Below are 17,582 nucleotides of genomic sequence, written 5' to 3' on the forward strand. Positions count from 1 at the left end.
TATAACATGCAAAAATGTAATACAATTAGGACAAATATCGCAAATAAGCACATGTTCACGTAAAAAGCTAATAAGCATATCATATTCGCACGTTGACTCATTTTGCAAATCATTTTTGTTTGAGTAGGAACGTAGTGTAGCACATTTCTGTCAGGCGTCCTCCGCGAACACTCCCGCCTTAATATCAGGACCTCAGCCAGGCAAGATGGCTGCGCCCGAACAAATCGCTGGAGAGTTTGAAAACTGGTTAAAAGATCGGTTAGACTCTCTCGAAGTTGACCGAGAAGTTTATGGCGCATATATACTCGGTGTCCTTAAAGAAGAGGAGAATGATGACGAGAAAAAGGACGCTTTACAAGGCATTCTCTCCGCTTTCTTGGTCAGTGCACGCCGAATGTCTATAGATGTCACTCACTCGCGCAGCTCAGCTGTCAGGATGTTTACGAGCAGTCCTGCTGTTATGAATACTTATAACTTCATGCATTGCTGTTGCGAGCTGGTCAGAACAAATACAATAGCACAGCCACCACCACCAGATGAAATTACCAACATAAACTGGTTACAGTCCTACAAGAATTCTTCAAGACTCTTTTCAGTCATTTCTCTATGATTACAAATTTAGGTTGGAATAGTCTGGTTTTACTAGTATAAACCCCTTTATTTAACCATGTCAATACTGAAACTTCATCTAACTCCTGTTCCCCTTACACGGTGTTTTCAAAACACACTCACCATAACAACGTAACTTGTACTTTAAGCTGGGACCATTTTATTGGAGTTTAAATCAAAATTGTGTGTGTACTTGTAAATACGGCGTTTCTGTGTCCTTCTTAATGTAGTCTTTTGAAAGCATTAGAATTTAATTGGTAATTTGGAGGTTATTTTGTCGTCACAGGAAGATGACACGTTAGAGGAGGTTTGCCAGCAGATTTTACATCATTGGACTGAGTACAGTAGATCCACAATGAGGAGTAATCAAGAAGGTAAGTGCGAGGGCTGGATATTGAAAAGGTAATCAAAGTACACGTAATGTTAAGGATAAGCCGGTTCATTTGTAAATAATTGAATTCGTAAGTTATAGCATGATTCATGAAATGAGTACGGCCACATATTGAGATTTTGTATTTCACAGGAAACATTTTGTGCATTCTTTTTATCTCTCTTTGCAGATGAGGTTCAGGCCATTGCCAGTTTAATAGAGAAGCAGGCACAGATTGTGGTTAAACAGAAGGATGTGTCCGAGAATCCCAAGAAGGGGAAGGAGGCTTTGCTGGCCCAGTATGCTAACATCACTGATGAAGAGGAATATCCTTTTGATGTGTATATTTTGCAATGTTTAGATATTTCTATGACTCTAAAACATAGCATCAATGTATTTCTTCCAATCACAGTTCTGTTTGGATACATTTGCAACCGTTTCTTTAACATTTGTACTGAAGATGAGGAGGACGAGCAATCAGCAGTAGGAATACCCAGCGATAAATGTATCCTTTTCACAACATATCAAATCTTAAAGTTGAAATTACTTATTTTCCATATCGGGATGTGTATATCAGTGAAATGGCTTCTGAAATTAGACAAAAATGTAGGGCGGGGCTTTATTATGCCCTTCCCTTTTTGATTAGTTTGTTGTAAATTGGGCCTGAAGGCTTAAAATGCCTGGCCATTGGACAGTCAGTATTGTCCTACCTCTTTTTTGTTGCTTACATCATGTGGTGAAGAGTTGTTGTGAGGGGTAGAGATTACAAATGCAAATTAATTTAAAAAAAAATGGTGTGCAGGGATTAATCATTTATAAGAATCACAGCAACACTGTGTAAAACACATTTTCCTGTTCGAAGTCATAGTGACTTTAAGAAGTTAATTCACACATTTCTAATAAGCTCGATGATACTATTTAAGAAAAGATTATGTGTCCAGAGAATAAAGTTGAATAGATCCATACCTCACATGATGTGCCCTTTACTGCCAGTCTCAGCCTTGTTCAAAAACACTAACGTAGCAGAAGTTCTGAACCGCCGCAAACATCAGCGTGAACAGGCCAAAGAAGACGCACAGAAGAAGAAAGAACAAGATAAAATGCAACGTGAGAAAGACAAACTGGCCAAGCAGGATCGAAAGGACAAAGAAAAGAAGCGTACACAGAAGGGAGAGCGCAGGAGATAGAGATGCATGCAGGAAAACTTTTATAGATTACACATTGGCTATACAGAAGTGAGAGGATGGGGAAAACAATGAAACCTCAAAAGACGCTGTCCTGACTAACAATGTTTGCATTCTCTTTTTGGTCTGATGTTATCTATTGAATGATAATGTAGGGCCTGAGACATTTTCTAAGCTTTCACAAAACAAACCAGTAACGGGTTGAAGATTGTTTCATGAACCATTTATTTGTTACAGGTGCCGACTGCTGTGCTACTTATTTAGGAGTGAATTTTACAAAACATGTAAAGACCATATTTGACTCCAAAATAAAACTGTTTTGCTCATATACAGACTGTTTTAAGACTTTAAATATTATAAATAATACTCCAAAAAGCTTAAAAAAACAATAGCAAAATGTATTACTTACGATTTTGGGGTGAAATGTGAGCTGGATGTTTTCATGAAAATCAAACTTCAATGCTGACCAGGTGGTAACCAACATGCATATGTGTCTACAAACAGTAATTCCTTTCTTATTGCTTTGAAGGATCTGTTTTTGTATTCTCCATCTGCTGGTAATAATTAACACTTTGGTGATTTTTGATTCAGCTTACTTTACATCTTACTAGTCAAAACCTGAAACCATCGGAAGCCTTCTTGTCCTTCAGCAATATATAAAGAGGGCTCACAAAGATAGAGAAAAAAGACTTTATATTGGTGGGGGCTGAACTATTCAAAACACAAATCACTTTGAATGATGTTTCTGTCTTTTTTTCATTGATGTTTGCAATTAAGAATATTGAATTTTTGTGATGTTATTTCAGGAAAGAGAGAAAAGTGTGTGTGATCTATTAGATTTTTTGATGCTGCAACACCTTAAAGATTGCCCAGTCATATATTGTGTCAGGCTTCATCATAGGGAAACAAATATCTTCAGTTGCAAGTTTCTTTTAACTGTTAAAAGCAGAAGATTTCAACTCCCTTTTTATTAAATAAGTTTTTCTATGCTAAAATGTCCCAAAATTGGTATAGTAAATTAAGTGTGAACGAACGTTTGTTCACTTTTGACTAATGTGACCATTTAACTTCCTTTAACTCATAGGGCCATTTCCCAGACATGGATTAAGATTAAAATAAATGTTAATAGCTGTCTACACTGAAAACATTTCTTAAATGTGTGCCATTCTTTTGTCTCAAAATGTTTTTGAAAGTCATTTTTGTAAAAAACACTAAAACGTCCTAATTGAACTAAAATTAAGATTAAATCTAATGATTTCCTATATAAGTGATCAAATCTGAGTTAATGTCAAATATTTTATAGCATAATTATAGTACAATTAAAGTATGCAAATATATCAACTGAATCCAATGCTTAGTATAAAATGTTTTGGTTAAATAAACTAAAAATTAGTGGTGGGTATAGATTATTTTTTTTTAATCTAGATTTATCTAGATGAATCTTGGAATTAATCTAGATTAAAATGGCTCATTTGAATTCTGCCGAAGGCATTCAGAATATGTGTGCTACCCAAATAAGGACTAAAAGTAAATCTTTGAGAACGGGTGTCTCAAGCCAGGTCGCGCATTAGTCCAGGGGCTCATCTGCTGTTTCCAAAATGCATCACAAACTGCTTGAGAAAGCTGTTCTACTATGATAATTGGTGATGAAAATAAATTATGTTCAATAAAATGTACTTGTGTTTACTTCCGCATTAGCTAAGGGATGCTTTGCGTTCAGGTGGTACTTGAGACTAGAAGAGCTCCTACAGTACATTTACATTTAGTCATTTAGCAGACGCTTTTATCCAAATCAATTTACAAAGAGTGAGGGAGTAACAAGCGATATGTCATACAGGAGCAATAATAGATTAGGTGCCAATACAAATTTACTGGTTTCAACTAAGGCTAGACCACTACATGTTGAGAGAACTTTTTTTTTTTAAACCAATTCCGCATTGCACAAGGTGCAAACAACCTTAGTCTTGTCGATGTTTCCATTGGGATGCTTCTTAAAAATAAATTTCCCCTGAAGCAAACCCGGCGGCTTCAAAGCTGCATCCATGCTAGCACGTCACGTTTGATGTGGTAATTTCACAGTAACGTTATGTTGTGTTCATACGAAACGCGAATGGCGCGTCAAGCGCGAGTGATTACATATTAAGTCAATGCAAAGACGCGATAGACCTATTTGCGGCGCGAATGAAGCCCTGGTTATGAGATGATGAGGCGGCGCGAACTGCGCGAATTAGACGCGAGTTGAAAAATCTCGTTCTCGCCCGGTACAGTGCAATTCAGCTAGGTATACATCCGCGCTAAAATATCAAGGTGAAAGTCATCATAGCTTGGGTGGTATAGACCCAGCTCCCAACCCAACTTTGAGAATAGATTAACGGCGACATTTTTTTTTATCGCGCGATAAGAGTCTCACGTTAACGCAGCACGTTAACGCCGTTAACGGCCCACCACTACTAAAAATATTCAGAATCTGCATAATGTTGAATGATGCTATAAATTGTTCATTGTACAAATGTATAGTATAATGCAATGTAAGTCACTTTGGATAAAAGCATCTGCCAAAATGCGTAAATGTATAATAGTATCAGTTTAATAGTCATCATCCATTGATTCACGTTGTATTTTGAATATATTTTTAATGAAATAAACTAGTTTGATGTACCAGTTTGAGTTTTGGGACTGTTACGTTCATTTAAAAGTTTGACCAACAAATGGATGAGCAATAAGACAAAAGTACACATGAATAATGACAGTCGTTAACATTCATAGGTAACATTCCCTTTATTGCAGTCCATAAATCATGTTGTTCTGGGCTTTTTAAAGGGGTATGTATTCTCAGTAAATCCTCAAATTTGTTAAATCACACACAGAGATTGATGATATACATTGGAAAATAGTGATGAAATCTTGGGCTGGAAAAGATTTGAGACCAACAAATTGTGAATAAATAAATTCAAGTTCAGATTTTTTGAAAATTTAGAAGAGAGTTGCTATTATCATTGTTTATCTAGCGAGATCACTAAAAACAAGTGCTCAAATAAATATGTAAAATAACAGGACAACATGAACACTTTCTATTGGTTATAAATATGGTCTAAGCTCTTGTGGATGTTTGTATCAGTGGAACTAAAATTAGCAGAGTATGTTGGTTACTGTGCAGCAGGTACTAATTAAACTGTCCAAAAACCTCTTACACAAATACTAGTTTTTTTGAGCAAAGCAAACACATACCAAAAAATTGTTTTTCTAAGTAATAACTATTTATAAAATTTCGGGGGCCAATTAGGCAACAAAACCCCTGTATCCTCCAAAGTAACAGATGATACACTTGCTGCAAAATCATTATCACCATAAGCCAGTTAAAAGGTCCCTCTTTTCTGATTTCATCCCTCTCATATCTTTTACTGTCACTCTTTAGCCACTGCCACTCATCTTTTTTACATGTTACTCTATCAAAACATTCTTTACTGGTAGTTTTTATAGAGCCCATGGACATACAGTAACTCCATAATGATGTTATTGCCATAATTCTATGCACTATCTTTTGGAGAATTTGATTGTGATTAGTGATTTCCACTGAAGAAAAAGAATAAATATTAATGAACTGATAATTCTATTGGCTGCCCACAACTGAGCCTAATATATCACTATGGTAGAATAACTTAAATAACTCATCTATTCATCTTAAAACACAACTTGTGCCTTTTTTGACAGACTATAAGATATTATTCCTTGTCAAACCAAGGACACTCACATACAAACCGTGATCACAGGGAAATTATTGCTCTCTCCAGGCTGCTCTGCTCAGGATTGTCTTGCCCAACAGGGGAGCAGGAACCTTTCTCTTGTTTCTCTTCTTGGTAACGGCTCATCTTGGGCAAAGTCATTTGCAAAGCACACCACAGAGCAGTACGGGCCTTTCGGGTGCTGGCACACAGGTCCTTCACTGCAGATGCCAACAGAAGTATCTCTGTGGGGTAGAAAAAAAACAGAGCATAAAACACAAAAATACCACAGCTGTAGGATAGTTTGAAGAGACCTTCAAATGGAAAAAATTATACAATTCATTAATTCACTCTACTTAAAAAAAAGGATCACCATTGAACCGTATGGTCTTCTTATTAGACATTATAATAGAACACACTTCTGTGATCCTCTCCTGAACTCATTCTCTGTCACGTTGCAATCAAGTGGGACTGTGGCAGCACAACATTTTTTACATGATGTGTATTTTTTCTGTTCTTTTACTGTATGATTTACTAACCCCTTTCCTCTTTAAAGAAGGCCGCTGGTTGCCTCTGTCTGCCGCTAGCATTGATGAATTCGTCTTTGCGGCGTGCCTGCGTGGTGTAGATGAACTCAAGATGCCTGTCCAGTGCCGAGTTAATATTGGCATGAAGTGGAAAACTACGCAACTGTTCCATCTTCCCTAGCAAAGCAGCCACCTACAAAAAGTGTCATGTTATAAACTAGAGTATTTCTATCACTCATATGAACTGTATGTAAACATTGCTTGATTTCATACTGTAATATCAAATATGCAAGTTATGGGAAACCAGCTTAAATAGTACCTTTCCATGTTCTCGCAGCTGGTCTACAATGAGTCTGTCCACTCTTGTGGGATTTGGAGGCATTTTGGGTAACGCACTACTGGTCAAGACCGATACACGTTTTTCCGGATAACTCTTAATAAGAACAGTTTCTGCCTGTCAGAATTAGTAAAAAACACCAGTTACTAATCCTTGTGAAATACGAACCTGTTGGCTTGCAAACAACATAGTCATTTGGTATAAGACGGAAGGAAGTTCAGAATCTAAAGTTGATTGAAGAGATTGATGAAGAAAATCTAATTTCCATATACAAGAACAAAACCTAATAATAAAACATAATGTTTCATAAACATTACACTTACTTTCTTTCTTTCTTTTTCCAGCATCCTCCACTGCTCATAACATTCCTCCAGATAATAGTGTAGCTGACTGTTGGGGCTTCCGAGTTCTTTGCCAAGTTTAGGTAAACTCATAGCAAACAGAAACCCAGGAAAAGACCCATCCCCCAACACTTGGCTCGGCACACTAACTTCTTGAAGGTAGGGTCTGAGGGGTGAAATCTCTCCATCTGCAAGATTTTCATTCATGTCAGCATGGGGCACAGGGCCGTAGGGCAGAGGTGGTTGCGAGTGCATCGGGTAGAAGGCATTTTTTCTAGGATCACCCGTCTGATACAGGAAAGGGAAAAGTTGTGATGGTGTGGGTTTGGCTGCGTTTGAATCAGCTCTAATATGTCCAACCTGTCCTGTGTACACATTTCCAACCCCCTGAAATGGATTCTGGAGTCCTGGTTTCTTGTCAGCTTCTTTAAGAAAACCAGCCTGAAGTTTGGACTTCATTCCAAATCGCTGTGTAAAACGGCCGTCAACCATGGAGCCTGCCGACGACTTTTTCTCTAGGAGATCATAGTCTGAAATTTCTATATTTCCTACTCCATTTCTTAAAGCGTCCAGACTTCCTTGGTTTATTGGGCACTGTAGATTCTCTCCACTTCCCTGATTGAAATTATGCGGGACTCTTGCTGTGGACTGGAACAGCTGCTGAGAAGGAGGTAATGGAACAACCCCAGACATAGACATCAGCTTTGCTAACCCCTGTGATTCAAGGTTATTGCTGGTTTTACTTGGGATCCTGGTTTGGCTTTGATAGTGATTTGACAGAGCATGCTGGAACTGATTTACACTACTTTGAGGTGTACCACTTGCTATCTGGTTGGCTTCTTTGTTTGGGTTCAGAGTCGGCAAAAAAACTTTAGGTGGCTGTTGTCCGAACCCAAAAAATTCATTTGTAGGAAAATAACTCTGTGAAAACATATTTTTGCCTCCTACATCAGCTCTCATTTGGTCCACGTGGCTGCGGGTTATCTCTCTCTTAAAATCTGGCATCTGAGAAATATATTCTGATATCCTTTGGTATGGACGACTTGCCTGTTCTGCTATGATTTCCTCATGATTCTTCTGGACCAGAAGCCCGTTCTGGCCTGAATCTCTGAAGCCACCATCCTGCTCTGTTAAAAGAAATGCCTGCTTACCAATATCCTGCACAGAGAAGGAATCTTCTTTTCTCACTTTTTCTTTGCTCACAGCTGAAAAGGCATGGGGGGACCTGAAAAAGGAGCCATCCATTTTGTCTGGAGGGTGGCAGGAATTGTTTACTGCACTTATGTAATCAGACAGGCAGTTATTGCTGCTGCAGTACCCTTCATCCTTCTCAGGTGTTATATACTCAGGTTTCGTAATGTAAGAGCTTAATGCTGAGGGTGCGGTTAGGCCTGGGGGATGAGGAAGATTTTGAGGTGGGGAAAAGTAGGCATCAGGCTCACCATTACAGGAGGAGAAATGGAAGGGTGTGGAAGAATCAAAACCATTGATATTCTGAGGTTTGGCCCACTCATGAGATTCTCTGCCGATTGGTTTAGGATAAATCTGGTTTGATGGGAAGCCAGAGCTGGATGTCATCTGCACCTCATCATTATGGAAGTAATGCAAACTGTCCTCTCTCAATAACTTAGGAGACCACACGCCTTTCAGACTAGATGCCCTGCAAATTATATAAATTGGTATGAATATATAATAAATACTGTATGCAACATGTAAAAAAGTTTTATCTTACTGTTGTGTTGTTTAAACATGAATATGAACTTGTTTTCTTTGCAGTATTCAAGATCTGCAAACATTTCTTAGTTGGTGCCCATTAAATTTTTGGAAAAGAAAAATTCGGGGAAAATCTTGTCACTAGTATAGTGATTAGTTTTGAGTAGTCTCTTAATTCAATCCTTAAACATTTTTCCTATAAATATTTAGAAATAATCTAAGCCTTTGATCATCAAAATCACATATTAAAACATTTTGTCCTGTCTGTTTTCCTCACTCCACACTGCAAAAGCTGAGTATTCATTGACAAAAACACAGCCAGTTTAGACAAGGCCAAAAGTGAGAGAAAAAAATTATTTCCAACGAAAATGCATAAGGGAGGATAGGGTCTAAGTCAAGAGAATCGTACTTCTCGGAAAAGTATGAGTATTGGTCAATCGAATCTGGTTCATCCAAGATGTTTGAAACCAATCCATAAAGATCAGCTTCACTTCCACAGTTACTGGCATCTATTGGCAGTCTATAGAGACAAACAACATTTTAGTAATTTATAACATATCTCCTTTGTCTCTTAACATAAATCTGCAAAATACTGAATTTATGTACTGCATAATACGATTAATAAGTATACTAATAACAAATAACCTGTTATTAAGCATGCTTCGAGGATAATCCATTGATTTACAGTTGTCTTCCAGAGCTGGCCAAACTGTATCAGGTACTGGTGGATAGTCTTTCAGCAAAGAGTCTGACAATGAGTTGAAAGACGGAGACAGGCCTTTGCCATCTTTATAACTTTTCTGCAATCATAGAAAATCACAATGAGCGGAGACAAATGAAACAACAGTGTAGTTTGATATACAGAGGAAGACTAAAACACTTTACTAAATGTTAATTTATTTAATGTTAATTAATATCTAAACTGGTAACAGGCGCTCTCTATGGGAATGCCATTAATGGGAAAAAGATATTTAATTACCAAATACATTTACATAAAATATGCATATATGTAATCTTATGGGAGCTAAAAAAATCATTTATCTTTAGAAGATATTCAAAATCATATTGTATATTTTAATACAGAGATTGTTACATGACATCTAAAAACAGTTAGTACCGTTAGTAGTTACATTTATAACACATTATAACTACCCACCTAAATTACACTCTCAGGAGTGGTAAATCAATAGACTGAATGCATAACTGTAATAATTATAGGGAATAATGGCATAACTTCCATGCCAGTATGAAAATTATTTTTCACCTGTAACTTGTATTGGTGAAAGTATGAGTCCGGTCCTGAATTTTGAAAATGAACGAAGTTATTTCTTCCTCCACTTGTACCCCCATTGACTTGACTTTTCCTTGCATAATTAACCTTAAACAGAGAAAGGAAAGCAGACGTAACTAACGTTAGATTATTCATGACACGACAACTCTGTATTAGCATATTCATTGTTAAGATTAGTTAAACAAAGCTTCCAGCTTCAAATATTACTGATAAATGTGACAATTTATAACTTATTAAACCATTAAACTTAACCAGCCCTCAGGAAACATTGTGGAGAAGTCTAACGTTAGCACAATAAACACATGAAGAGTTGTATAAAGGTAACGTTAGCCTTGGTGTAAACTTATATTTTATGACGCTTAACGTACAGATGCTGACGAGAAAATACGGTAAAAGAACTAACGTTAATTTAAACAGAAATTAGGTATTTTGGGCAATAAAAATACCTCGGATTTATTCATAAATATGTTTGCCAAGTGTCTTTTATGTACGTTAACATTAACGTTGTTACATCAAATCCAGTCAAATGAGGCCTAGTGGTTATATTTCGCTTGATAAGTCGATAACCTATCTGGTTAACGAGCTGATGGCGGCCTTTTTATTTTACTGTAACGTTACATACTTATAGTATAACGTTACGTCTACAGACCACCTCAGCACTTTGAAAATGATAGCTCCGAACGGTAACCAATAAACCTTTATGAATAATTTTGTACGCTGAAAAAATGTTAACCTGAACTTTTCCCTCAGAATTGTCTTACCTCCATCGATACTAAATGTTGCTGGCGGCGACCAATTGCTTCTTTCTTTAAATAACTGCTAATGCAATTTATGAATATAAGTGTCCACGATTGCTCAAATCAATCATACAGCTGATTTATTGCGAAAGTAATTAAGGACGTAACCCCATGAACAGGCCAAACTTCTTCACAGGAATATGTCAGAGGTGCTCTAGTACTGTTTGTGCCCGTTTCTCACCATTCTACCCGCGAAGCAAAGCTTCTCGAGTGTACAGCTGTTTGCTATTTCTATTGGCTAAACCGGTTTTAATTAGCCAATCAAAACCTATCATGTGGTCGCCCGCAGAGTTCGTGCCTGCTTAGCAACGCGTTCTAACTTTATTAATACACGGCGAACATAAAAAATAAATGTATTTTTATTTGATAATGAGTGTTATATTTTCTTTAATTTTTACAATCTTCAAGTTTAAATAAATGATAAATTAAATGAAGGAAAAATAATATGTGGGTTTATGAAACAGCCACAGGATGTCACTGCTCTCATACTTTTAAAGATTAAATAGACTAGATAGATAGATAGATAGATAGATAGATAGATAGATAGATAGATAGATAGATAGATAGATAGATAGATAGACAGACAGACAGACAGACAGACAGACAGACAGACAGACAGGCAGGCAGGCAGGCAGGCAGGCAGGCAGGCAGGCAGGCAGACAGACAGACAGACGATGATAGATAGATAGATAGATAGATAGATAGATAGATAGATAGATAGATAGATAGATAGATAGATAGACAGACAGACAGACAGACAGACAGACAGACAGACAGACAGACAGATAGACAGACAGACAGACAGACAGACAGACAGACAGACAGATAGTTTTTATATTGATGTTAGAAGTTATCTAATGTTTTACAGTTTTAGATAACTGAAGGCATATGAGGTGATTCTATTTTTCAGAGCTGAGAACGACATTGTGATTTAAGACAAAAAGAGTCTCAAATCCACATTCGCATGATTTTCTTCCCAAACTGATAAAGTACAAAGTTTTAGAAAATGAATGGCATATGGTGTTGTTATGGGACTCGGTGATTCTATTGGTCAGAAGACCATGCGATGGAGGTGGGAATCTGTTTCAAGACCCCCAAAATCCCTCCTTTCTCACACTCCCTTCAAAGTTCGTAAAAGGCAGCCCAGGGGGAACTTGAAACAGTCTGACGGACAAAGGGGGAAAAGTCATGGAGCCACTTCTGCGCGCAACAGATATTCGTCGCAAAGTTTACTTTAGCTCGTGGGCTTATCGAGTCATTTTATTTTAAATCAGCCAAAACTATGCGACCCCAAGCATAGCTCGTGTAGCGAATTTGCGCAAAGTGAAAGTTGAGCGGCAGTTGCTCACGGAACTTTTTGTTACAATGAAGACGAATAGACGTGTATCTCTGTTTTTGGCACTGACGTTGCCGTGCTGTCTATTGGCCTCTGGACAATATCACGGAGATAATGGAATCGCTGTCCCTGACCATGGATTCTGTCAGCCCATAACGATCCCGTTGTGCACGGACATCGCTTACAACCAAACTATAATGCCAAACTTAGTTGGACACTACAATCAAGATGATGCGGGTTTGGAAGTGCATCAGTTTTACCCATTGGTAAAGGTACAGTGCTCTCCTGAACTCAAATTCTTCCTGTGCTCCATGTACGCACCGGTGTGCACGGTATTAGAGAAAGCTATTCCTCCGTGTCGCTCTATCTGCGAGAGGGCAAAGCATGGCTGCGAGGCCCTTATGAACAAGTTCGGCTTTCAGTGGCCGGAGCGGCTGAAATGTGAAAATTTCCCCGTGCTGGGGGGCGAAAACATATGCGTGGGCCAGAACGAGTCAACGGCCACGGTGTCGCCCGTTCATATGCCTATCCCGGGAACACCCGGAGTTCATCTGTACTCGACGCCGGACAATCCGTTCCGCTGTCCGTCAATGCTGAAAGTCCCGTCTTACCTCAGCTATAAGTTTTTGGGAGAGCTGGACTGTGGTGCTCCGTGTGAGTCCTCCAAAACGCACGGGGCTTATATGTTCTTCACTGACCAGGAGATTGAATTTGCCCGTATTTGGATTCTCATTTGGTCCTCTCTCTGCTGTGCATCCACATTTTTTACTGTAACCACATACTTAGTGGACATGCAACGCTTTAAATACCCCGAGCGTCCTATTATCTTCCTGTCTGGTTGCTATACCATGGTCTCCATTGCATATATCACTGGATACTTTCTCGGAGATAAAATCGCCTGTAATGACCGCTTTCTTCCCGAAGGCTATAAGACCATTGTTCAGGGTACGAAAAAGGAAGGATGCACCATTCTTTTCATGATGCTGTATTTCTTTAGCATGGCTTCTTCAATCTGGTGGGTCATCCTGTCTCTTACATGGTTCCTGGCTGCTGGTATGAAATGGGGTCATGAAGCCATCGAAGCCAATTCCCAGTACTTTCATCTGGCCGCTTGGGCCGTCCCTGCCGTAAAGACCATTAGTATACTGGCCATGGGACAGATCGATGGAGATGTGCTAAGCGGGGTCTGTTTTGTGGGCCTAAATAATCTGGATCCGCTGAGGGGCTTCGTACTAGCCCCCCTATTCATCTACCTGTTCATCGGCACATCCTTCTTGCTTGCTGGCTTTGTGTCGCTCTTCCGCATTCGCACCATTATGAAGCACGACGGTACTAAGACGGAAAAACTGGAGCGGCTGATGGTTCGCATAGGTGTCTTCTCAGTTCTCTACACCGTCCCGGCCACCATCGTCATCGCTTGCTTTTTTTACGAGCAGGCCTTTAGAGAGCACTGGGAGAGGAGCTGGATCACTACAAACTGTAAGAGCCTGGCCATTCCCTGCCCGATGCACCCCGCTCCCCACATGTCCCCCGACTTCACAGTTTTTATGATCAAGTACCTCATGACTCTTATTGTAGGGATCACTTCGGGGTTTTGGATTTGGTCTGGTAAGACGCTGCAATCTTGGAGGAAGTTTTACACACGTTTGACCAGCGGCGGGCAAGGGGAGACCACTGTTTGAAAAAGTCAATTTTTATGTGAAAAAACTGAATTAGTTTTAGAAATACAAACTGAAATAAAGTGCCTTCAGTTAAGTATTTTCAAGGCAATTATACTTGTCTTTGTTCCTCAAGTACTGTTCTTCAGATGTCAGACTGTCGGAGCCGTTTGGGTTCTTGGACTTTCAAGTGGAAAGAGAAGTGGAACGTAAACCACTTTGGTTTCCCCAAACAAACACGGCCAGTTTGATACCAAAGGCAGAAATGTGTTCCTCCCCCATTCTGCTGCCCCTCAGTTTTTTTCTCATAAGCTGCTGGCCATAAAAACTCTACTTGGAAAGTGAGATACCAGCTGGGAATTCACAAACAGCGGTGCATAGAGCGGTGGGGGGATAAAAGCCTGAAAGAGGACGACATGTCATGTAATACATCTGGCGGTTAAATGTAATTAAAACATTGTATATAGTTTTTGTAAAAATCTTTATTTGAACATGATTATATATTAGTATTTAAGCATTTTTTGTGTGGTTCACTTATTTAGCATTTATACCCCACCGTCTTTGTCTTTATCTTGCCCTTTCTCTGTCCTTATTTTTATCTTATATCAGATAGCATACTCATGTTTGTGCCTCTGTTTCAAATTAAAGGTGCTGTACATAATACTCCTTTTGTCTGCCATGTATCTCACCATGTTTAGTACTCGAGTAAAAGAGAAACTCTTCATATGCTGTTTCGCTGATTTAAGTTCAGATAGTGACTGAGGAGTAATAGTGTTTTTCAAATATGTAATACATCTGTATGTTATGGACCGTTTGGAACCACCATCTTAAATACACTCGAGAGTTTGGAATGCTTGCGTGTGTGAGTCAGAGAGAGAGAGAGAGAGTGCCAATTAAACAGCGTATTTTGTTTGATTGTGGTGTGAAGTAGACAGTCGTTGCAGAGCAAATGGTTCTCGCATGGTCCTCCAAGCTGAGGCATGTGGAAAAAAATGAAATGCACATGATTAAATGATTCTGTGTCTACGTCTGCCTGCATTACGCTCTGAGCTACATTCTAGACCTTTTCTTGTCTACACGAATCTGGAAGGGAACAATGGAATGAGACTAAAAACTATTACATTTACAGGCAATGATTGGGGTTTTTGTTCACATGCATTAGATATGCAACTGAAAAGGAAAGGTTGGTCTAGAGTGGTCCCAAAGTTAGGTCTGTTATGGATTAATACTGAACTCCTGCAGTTTTTTTACTCCACCAACTTTCCATGTCTCCCTTAACTTTTTTTTGGTTCTCCTTGGTTTGGCATGTATGTTTATGAGCTCGGGTTTCTAAACTAATGCATGCCCTTGGGCAGCCAATTTCATGCTCAGCCCTGCAATGTGTGCCTTCTTCCTTTACACTCATTCACTCGTACTCCTGAACACATTCATTATCTTAGATTTAATATACACCACTGTTTGTGTGTGTGTGTGTGTGTGTGTGTGCTTGTGTGTGTGTACGTCCATACCTGTAAAAATGTATGTGTCATTTGAATGTTTACATTAGCTTCACAAAATTTCATTAAAAACTCAAATTTCATAAAAAAAATGCTTTTGAAATTAAGTATGGGCACAGTAATAGTGAATCAAGTAGCCAATATGAGCCCAGAATTGATGGGAACTTCCATTAGTTTAAAAGGCATTCCAGGGTAAAACCTCAAGAAGCTGGTAGAAAAAAAGATTAGAGAGCCATATAAATGTACACATCCATCATTTCATGACTTTGCATGTTGATGTAATTCAGACACTGTACATATTGAAGTAAAGTGATAGTTCACCCCAAAAAACGAAAATTCTGTCATCATTTACTCACCCTCTTGTCTTTTCAAACCATTATAACCGAACAGCACTGGCCCCAGCAAGTTAAAAACATTCTTCAAAATATCTTCTTTGGTGTTCTGTGGAAGAAAAAAAGTCATACAGGTTTGAAAAGACAAGAGGGTGAGTTAATGACAGATTTTTTGGTTTTGGGTGAACTATCAATTTCATTTGGTTTTCTGTCTGCAATATGGCCCCTCGAATCTACATAAACAGAGAAAACATTCTTATATAATAATAATAATCAATGTATTCAGGAAAATACGTTGCTGACAATGAGAAGAAATGTTGTGAGGAGTGCTTTACTTTTACTTGCGGTTAACATTAAAAAAAACTTTCAAGTTTAACTTTCTTTTTAAAAACACATAACAAAACATATTATAGAAACACAGAATTGTGATCCAGACGGAAATTTGTGTGTATGTGTGTGTTCATGTTTGTTACAGTAAAATGAAATGCTGAGTTCCCTCTAAAAATAATCTCGAGAAACTTTCAGACATATGCAGACACATGTGAAGTACACACACATGCTCTCATTGTTGGAATCCCCCTGAAAGATAGAGTGCAGTAATTCAGCACCCTCTGGAGATAATGATGTCATGGCGGAGATGAAGCAGAGAAGAAATGAGGGCCACCCTAAATCTCAAAAAATATTCCTCAGACATTTATTCCCCGTCTCTCAATCCACACCAGTCGAGGAGAGTAATGTTAAAAAAAACACACCTCTTTGAGCAAAAACATGGAATCGTGCTGGGAACTCACCTCAATTCCTACTTTAAACCAAGCAAAACCAAAATGTTTTTGAATTCTCAGACGATCTCAAAGATAGTGGTTATACTGTTGACAACTCAACAGAATTTTTAGATAAGAAGGTATTCATATCTCCTGAGATACTGCAGAGTCTGTCATCACTTTTATTCTTCTTGTGGTGCATGACTTGATCCCTCAGGGGAGTCTTGAGAGATGTAGGTTAGATAGAGCAGATGTCCTGGATTTGTTACTGGTAAAATCAATGTCTTTTATAACAGAAAAGATTAGCTGCAAATGATAATACTGTGGACACAGTCAGGCTATCTGTTTAGGTGTGAACAGAAAATTATGTAAAGATATACTATTATTGTTATTAACCGTTCCATGCTACGTTAGTAATACACAACACCCTGTTTTCCTCAGTTAAAAGTAGGGAATGCAGTGAGCCAGTGGCCAAGTATAGAGATGAGACTGCACTCTATGAATTCGGCTGGCAGCTGACTGTGTGTGTGTGTTAGTGTGTGTGTGTGTGTGTGTGTGTGTGCGTGGGTGGGTGGGAGATAGCTGACCTGTCTAGAGGTTGCTTTTAAACAAGTTGATGGCAATCTCTGTTTGGCTTTTCTACTGAAAAAATGGAGGGAGGAAAAATTGACTAAACAATAGAGCAAAAAAAGTTGGGTTTTGTGAGACGTAAAATCAGTCGAGATGATTATGATGAAAATTAAGCAATACAGTTTCCACATTATCATCTAAAAAGCTTTTCTTGCTGCATTTCTTGAATTTCATTCCAAACAAACAAGCACTAAGAAAAACATTGTAGTAAATTCAGATTTTGAACAACATTAACAGTTGTTCTGTTAACCCCAAAAATGAATAAGAATCCCTTTTTCACTAAACAAGTCTCACCAGCAATATTAAACTTATCTCTTATCCTTTATCTAACTTGCTGTTCAAGACTTGACGACTTGATGATGAATGCATTCCTGGATGCATTCATGGATTCATGAAACTGTTCTTATAAGATTGAAACCGACAAAATATAATATTGTTCATAAGATAAATTAAAAGAAGTTCTTCAGAATGTTGCTTC

At 38.4% G+C, this 17,582-nt stretch overlaps 3 protein-coding genes across 3 annotated transcripts; 2 read left to right on the plus strand and 1 right to left on the minus strand.

Moving 5' to 3' along the window:
• The first annotated feature begins 191 nt into the window (after positions 1-191).
• On the plus strand, positions 192-3,158 carry ccdc43 (coiled-coil domain containing 43). The gene is made up of 5 exons (XM_056753102.1): positions 192-379; positions 896-983; positions 1,170-1,305; positions 1,435-1,484; positions 1,979-3,158. Exons 1-5 carry the CDS (start codon positions 206-208, stop codon positions 2,164-2,166), a joined length of 636 nt encoding a protein of 211 aa, XP_056609080.1. The 5' UTR covers positions 192-205; the 3' UTR covers positions 2,167-3,158.
• A 1,768-nt stretch (positions 3,159-4,926) lies between these two features.
• moto (minamoto) lies at positions 4,927-11,074 on the minus strand. The gene is made up of 8 exons (XM_056753339.1): positions 10,856-11,074; positions 10,068-10,181; positions 9,449-9,603; positions 9,213-9,323; positions 7,073-8,750; positions 6,732-6,866; positions 6,425-6,605; positions 4,927-6,130 (listed from the first exon to the last, which is right to left on the minus strand). Exons 1-8 carry the CDS (start codon positions 10,859-10,861, stop codon positions 5,928-5,930), a joined length of 2,583 nt encoding a protein of 860 aa, XP_056609317.1. The 5' UTR covers positions 10,862-11,074; the 3' UTR covers positions 4,927-5,927.
• A 939-nt stretch (positions 11,075-12,013) lies between these two features.
• fzd2 (frizzled class receptor 2) lies at positions 12,014-14,548 on the plus strand. Its single transcript, XM_056753340.1, has one exon. It carries the CDS (start codon positions 12,257-12,259, stop codon positions 13,907-13,909), a length of 1,653 nt encoding a protein of 550 aa, XP_056609318.1. The 5' UTR covers positions 12,014-12,256; the 3' UTR covers positions 13,910-14,548.
• The last annotated feature ends 3,034 nt before the right edge of the window (positions 14,549-17,582 follow it).

Source organism: Triplophysa dalaica, chromosome 7, assembly GCF_015846415.1.
Source record: "Triplophysa dalaica isolate WHDGS20190420 chromosome 7, ASM1584641v1, whole genome shotgun sequence".
Taxonomy (NCBI): Eukaryota; Metazoa; Chordata; class Actinopteri; order Cypriniformes; family Nemacheilidae; genus Triplophysa; species Triplophysa dalaica.